Source organism: Acanthisitta chloris, unplaced genomic scaffold (genome assembly GCF_000695815.1).
Source record: "Acanthisitta chloris isolate BGI_N310 unplaced genomic scaffold, ASM69581v1 scaffold9310, whole genome shotgun sequence".
Classification (NCBI taxonomy): domain Eukaryota; kingdom Metazoa; phylum Chordata; class Aves; order Passeriformes; family Acanthisittidae; genus Acanthisitta; species Acanthisitta chloris.
The window spans coordinates 31,775-38,359 of record NW_008651096.1 but is presented as its reverse complement, the minus strand read 5'-3'; the positions used below and the strand labels follow the sequence as shown (position 1 = coordinate 38,359).

The window sequence follows — 6,585 nt, the reverse complement described above, 5'->3', positions numbered from 1 at the left end:
GCCTCCATTAGGTGTCAGTGCCAAGCACTCCTCATGCCTGGCCTCCATCCCGCGGAAATCCAAGTGTCCATTGATGGCACATCCATTTCTCAGAGCACTCAATATGGAGCTACTGCTACTCATATCTGCATTGAGAAATACACCTGTCACCAAAAGTTACAGAGGAAAGCCAAACACATCAACATGTCTCCACTATCCCTCACTTAGCCAAAGGATGTTTCCATATGTGGCTTGGAAAAGAGCTCTACCCTTGGTTTGTGGCAATGCAGGTGGGTCAAAGGAAGGGGAGCTGAGGTTTAAGCTTGTAGGGTGGATTCTTGCATGGAAAATGCAACTCCCTCTCTACACTCAGTATGTGAATGTGCCTACATCAATCTCTGCAAGGGCAACTGAACTTCTCAGAACAGGAAGAGTGGCTAATGGTTGGACCTGATGACCTGAGGTCTACTCCAACCCCGATGGTTCTGTGAAATCAGTGCAGCAGACAACACTCTGGGCAGTGTTTGACAGGTGGGATAAAAGGCATCTTTCCACCTTGACTGCAATGCCCTCTTGGGATGAGAGGTTAGGTACAGACAGCTCTGTGAGAGGGTGAAGGGTTTTTTTGCTTACTTTCAGCTGGAATTTAACCATGGCTCTTTATTTGGCTTTTCAGTGTTAACTCTCACAGCAGATGGCACTTAAGAAAGTCAAGCAAAGACATGTTATGTTGGGGTGCTAACATAAAGTGCTTCCAAGCTCCTTTGCTCAGGAAGTACTTCAGCTGGCCTAGCAGCTTGCTAGGTAACACACTGGGCAGGTCTGTGTTTAGTGATGTCTGTAACAGCATCTCTGCAATGCACATGCAAAATGCCACTCGACAGCAAAGTGCACAGGAGCCTGGAGAAGGTTAGTAGCAGGAACAGAATTCTCTAAACGTGCAGGCAAAACCCACTGGTAACTGCTCTGGAGCAATTTCTCCCTCTGGGTCAGTAATGACTGTGATAGGGTTTGTTTCCATCAGGAGATCTCAGCAGCCTGTGTGAACTCTGAGGGTTTGCAGTGGCTCTCAGAAGCACCAGCACAAAGACATGGGTGACCCTCTGCCCCAATGCACACCAGCAAAGGACATCTAAAATGTGTCTGTGTTGGGAAGGATGAGCAAGGCAAACTCAAACTACAGAGCTGTGTGGTGGCACGAGAAGGTTTTCCACCCTGTGATCTCCCCTGGCCACGGGCACATGTGTTTATGTGCACATAAACCCACGTGCAAACCAGGACTGCATTTGCTGCAGGTATCCAAGCTAAGCCTCTTGGCAACTCCCCACGTTTGTCTGGTGTGACACACAGTGAGCACCACTGTCTGACAAGGAGGGTCTGGAGGTTTGTTCTCTCTCAGTCCTTTGCACGGTGACTCTTTGAGACACAAATTGCCCCAGTGATATTGCACAGACACCAATGCTTAATGCCAAGTCATGTGCTCAACCTGTACCTCCCTGGGTGTCCTAACTGGAGCTCCTGGTTAGTCCCTACATGAGGTCAAACCACCAGAGCAGCTGAACTCACTAAGCACAAAGTCTTACGGAAAAACAAGCCCCAACCCACCATGACACCAGAGCTAATATTGCAGTGATGAAAACGCACAGAAGGAATTTCACAGAGTGTTTATTAACTGGAAAGTGCAGAACTGGAACTGATTAAAAATGAACCATTATAGGCTGGATTTGCCAGATCAAATTTAATCAACTTGGCACTTCTGTTATTCATATGCAAAAGTAGGTAATGAATAGTTCTAGTGATAATTATAGAATGCCATTATTGGTTAGAAATGAGCACCTATATAGAGCATATTTATGAAAGACAATCATTCCTCAGTAAGAACACTTAGTAATTATCACTGGAAAATATCACAGTCTACTTTTACAGTGTTGATCACATAGATGTGTATAGATTTACTCCTAACATATTAAGTAGCTCTTAATTATCATTCCCTTTGGTGAATCTGATCTGTAATACAGAGCATAAACACATTCATGGCAGAACAAATTAATCATCAGTCAGAAAGGAATTTCTGAGTGGGATAATCATGGTAACTCCAGGACTTTACCTGGGAAGTGCATGGAAAAAGCTGACCCAGGGCAGACCAAAGCTCTCCACACATCCTGGGGTTACCAAAAGCATCTTGATTAAGGAGCTCTTAAAAACCCTAGGGCATCAGCACCCACTAACACTAGTGACACTGTGTCTGTTCCACAAAGGTTGGTACAAAGCACCAGAACTGTTTCCCAAGGTACATCAGTCCCAAATGGCAGTTTAAGACCTGTGATGTCCAGTCTTGTGTCTCCATTAAAAACACCCTGCACTTCTCTCACTGCCTGGACACACTCTGAGCACATGGTATGTTTGTCTAGACTATTATTTAGGCTGTTGGTTGAACTGTGAATATAGTTTTGCTGTAAAATAAGTTCCTTTCAAGGCTAGGATATATTTTTCCCTATCAAGTCCTATGAGCTGTAACTGAATGCATGATTTAATTACTCTGAACTCCCTTTCACCTGAAATTATAGCAACTGAAAGCAAGGCACAAAGTCACACAAGCTTCAGGTTAAGAATGGAACAGCCATGGTGGAACTCTGTCCATCTGAAATAAACAACTACTGATAAACCTTCTCTTTCACCATCACAATACATTGCATGAGAACAGCTAGTTTTCCACATCTACTAAACCCCCAATATAATGGGTGTTACAGCAATACAATATAGTCTTCAAGACTCTGGACAACAATGTGCAAAAATAAAGGGCTAAGGGTTTATGCTGAGTAAGTTAGAAGTAAAAGGCATATTGGTTCTTGCAACGACAAGGAGTTTGCATTGCAGAAACAGTGTATATTTCAATCTCTTTTGGTCCAACAGAACTACTCTCCTGTTGTTTGGTGTCTTCAACCATTTGAATGTTGTTGTAGTTAACAGGAAACTGTCCACTCCCACCTGATACAACAGCAAACTCTCTATCAACGTGCATATTGTCAGCATCGTCCTCAGCTCCTCCGTTCACCACTGGTACTGAGCCATCAAAGCTGTAAGCTGCTGAAAACAAAGAGACATGTTTAGTCATTGGTGCTCACCTGAAAACTCAGCCAACAAGCAGATGAGAAATGTCATTATCAATGCAAAAGGTTTTTGTACATTTTGATGTTTGAGATTCCAAATGCACAGGACGGAAATGCTAAGTCCTTGCACAGTCACTTGAACTGCCCAAAATGCAGAGTTACCTATCAGACTTTGCACCTCCATATCAGGGTTCTTAGTCTGAGGGACTCATAGATTGAACAAAGAGCAATTTAAGTCACTTGTATTTAGCCTTTGCAGCTAATGTGCCTGACAGGTAGAGTGGTCTCTACCTCATGTGTGTCTGCTGTCAGCTCCCTCCTCCCTCCCAGGGACCAGGTCCCAGTAACAAAACCCCATTCTCTCTGGGCTGCTCCAGGGATCCTCCAAGAGCTGAACACTCAGATCTGGCTCCTGAGACAAGCTGGGAAGTGGTTACACTGCTGTGGGGATGCCATGGTCTACTAACCACGGTAGGCTGGACTCAATGATCTTGGAGGTCTTTTCCAACCTGGCTGATTCTATGATTCTATGACTTCACTGCTACTCCTATACCCAGAGGCCAGAGCACTGGTCCACACAGCCCCAGCAGGTCCTGCCCTGCTCTCACACCAAACCTAACACACCTTTCTGTGTACCCTGCACACACTTTTAATGCTGTGTTACAATGTGCTGCTCTGGCAGGATCCAGGTCAGCTCTCGTTATCTTAGGCACAACCAAACTTTCATCAACTACTCATTTTAAAGAACCTTAAGCAACAGCTCAAGTGTTCCAGGGCCAAAGAGATCACAGAGGGCTTAAAAGAGACCAGGGCCCTTGGATCAGTGAGCTTCAAATTACCCTAAACCAGGAAGGGAAAGGCATTTTTTCTAGATACCTAGAGAAATATGGCTAAGACTTGGGTATAGCTGGCAGTGCCCTCCATCCATCCCCACCTCACAGAGAGCACTCAAGGGCAGCTGTGCTGAGGCTCGTGGGACTGACAGTCAGTCTCTGGTGTGTGCAGCAAGTCACAGAATCACAGAATAGAATCATAGAACCATCAAGGTTGGAGGAGACCTCTAAGATCACTGAGTCCAACCATTAACCTGTCACTGCTAGAGCCACTAAACCCTAAACAAGATCCCCTCCAGTGCCAGATCCAGACATCTCTTAGACACCTCCAGGGATGGTGACTCCACCACCTCCTTGGGCAATATCCCAGTGCCTCAACACCCTCACAGCACACACACCACAGTGCAGAAGTCAACCTGCTGAGGGCATGAACCAGAGGGACCAGGATGAGGACAGACACAGACACAACATGTGACCACTCAGCCTTGTGTGTGTAACCATCCTCTGACCCTGTCCACCACCCTCTGCCCACCTGCCCAGGACACAGGGGGAAACTCCTGGAATTGACCTCAGATAAATGGACAACAAAGGTAGGTTTTTTCACAGCAGTGATTGTTCTCATCTGGGGCATGGCCATCAAAACCTGACTCTCCCCTGCAAACACAAGTTGCTTGTACACTGTCTGAACGCCCAGAATCTCCCTGAAAGGACAACAGAGCAGTCTGGCTTAGTAAGGGCAAAACCAACACACAGCTGGGCCTGTTTAGTAAAAAGGTTTGCTAAGCACAAAGCTGTGCTCACGACTCCTCATTACCTGGCTCTGCTGTTCACAAACCTGCCCGAGGACCAGTGATTCACTCACTGCAATGGACCTAAGACTGGCACCACAGCTACTCCTGATGCCCATGTCTCTGAGGGCACAGCCCAGATCAGACACTGCAGCTGGGACACATCTCAGCCACCCCAAAAACATTCAAGCAAACACAGCAAAGCTTTTGCCTTTGTTTGCAAATGCCTCCAGAAGTCATACTGGTGACCATGTCAGAAGTTACCTACTCCCACTGCTGTTCCAATACCTCTGGAACTGCTCAGGTCTCGTTCACTTCAGTGCACTGCCTATTTGTTTGCTCAGTCTAACTGATGCACTGGACTGTGTTTGAACTGAAAGGTGATGCAGGCACTGATCTTTCATAGCAACACAGAGGATAACCACAGCTAGCCCAGTGCCACCCCCAGAGACTGGGGAAACCCAGCCTGGAGCCATATGCTGACACTCACAGAGGGATGGTCAGGGACATCCACAAGGAGCAGCTCCTCACAGCAAAAGACACATCACTGTCACTTCAAGCAGTGCCTCCCAGAACACCAATGTCCTGAAGACTTTCTGTAGTGTAGACACCTGTATACTGAGCAATTTGCCTTCAGCCCAGTAGCTGCTCAGGGACAGTACTCCCAGACAGCTTTGCATTTCATTGCTCACTCTTCTCCATCATGGAATTTATTCTTCAGACCAGTTACATGGAGCACCATACCCTGTTTGACTACAGAGCACCCAGTTGAGGCCTCTGATCCTGGTACAGCTGAACTGGTGAGTGGACAGCAAGCACTGAGCAAATACCAGTGTCAATATTAATGGCATTTATGTTGCTCATGTCATATTTAGAAACATGGTTTAGGTCTCAATTTCCCTCTGGAGTTAAGCACTGTTTGAGCCTATTCTGCTGGCTCACTCAGAGTCACACAAGTTAGAACATCACCCTTAAGTGAAGTGTCCTCTATGAAGACCTAGAAAGTCCCTTTCCTGATGCTAAACACAGCAAAAAGAAGATTTGAGTGCAGAATTGTTATCTTGTTTCACATAAGAATTTAATGGGATGACCAACAGAAAGGAAGAAAAAGACTCTCAATCATGTTACTCAAGGTGTTTCTAAGAAGTAAAGATTTCTTCACAGAGCTACCAAAAAACACCTTTAGGTTGTACTACTGCCTCACTGCTGGCAGAGAAAGCAGCAGCATCCTCAATGCACAAGGCTGAATAGGAATCCTTAGGGGTCATTCTAGTCTTACCTCTGTAAGATAGCAGCTCCCCTTGGAACTTGATCCTGGAAACTTAAGCTATGTTAACCCACAGACATAACCCCTCCTGATTTGAGAAACCTTTCTGCATTGAATTTCTTTCATCCACCTTAGCCAGCACAGTTTATGAACTGTGAATTAATCTCCAAGTGGAAAATCACTCCCAGGACATCCGTGTGAACCAACACAACGGTACTCGGCTCTCCCCACAGTGAAGAAACTGAGGAAGGAGTAGAGGCTAATTTCGGCTCCTACTCCTCTGCACAATTATTCTTGGCACCATGCAGCTCTAGCACTCTCTGGAAATAGAAATTTCTGAGCATGCCAAGATGATGACAGGGAAAACTGGGATCTTGTGGCACGGAATGATCTTATTCATCTGCTTCTTGTATTAATATGTACTTCAGAAATGTGAGTGAGTTTGTCAATAACACTCAACATCCACTCCAAAAGGCTTCAAAACGTTTATTTTCCTTTTCCCAGGAACAGCACCAACCCATCCCTTTTACCTCTGGGCTCTCACCTTCTGTTCTAGCCTTCTTGACTCCAGCAGACTCCGGATCTTCAAAGGATCTCTTTCGCCCGGT

General features: G+C 45.8%; 1 protein-coding gene across 1 annotated transcript in view; it reads right to left on the bottom strand.

Annotated features, from left to right (window-relative positions):
* ANKRD10 (ankyrin repeat domain 10) overlaps positions 1-6,585 on the bottom strand; it is a 32,880-nt gene that overhangs the window by 599 nt on the left and 25,696 nt on the right. Inside the window, 4 exon segments of the mRNA XM_009071695.1 lie at positions 1-3; positions 6-125; positions 2,968-3,063; positions 6,522-6,585. The exon segment at positions 1-3 is cut by the window's left edge and continues 599 nt beyond it; the exon segment at positions 6,522-6,585 is cut by the window's right edge and continues 26 nt beyond it. Coding sequence (XP_009069943.1) covers positions 1-3; positions 6-125; positions 2,968-3,063; positions 6,522-6,585 — 283 coding nt within the window.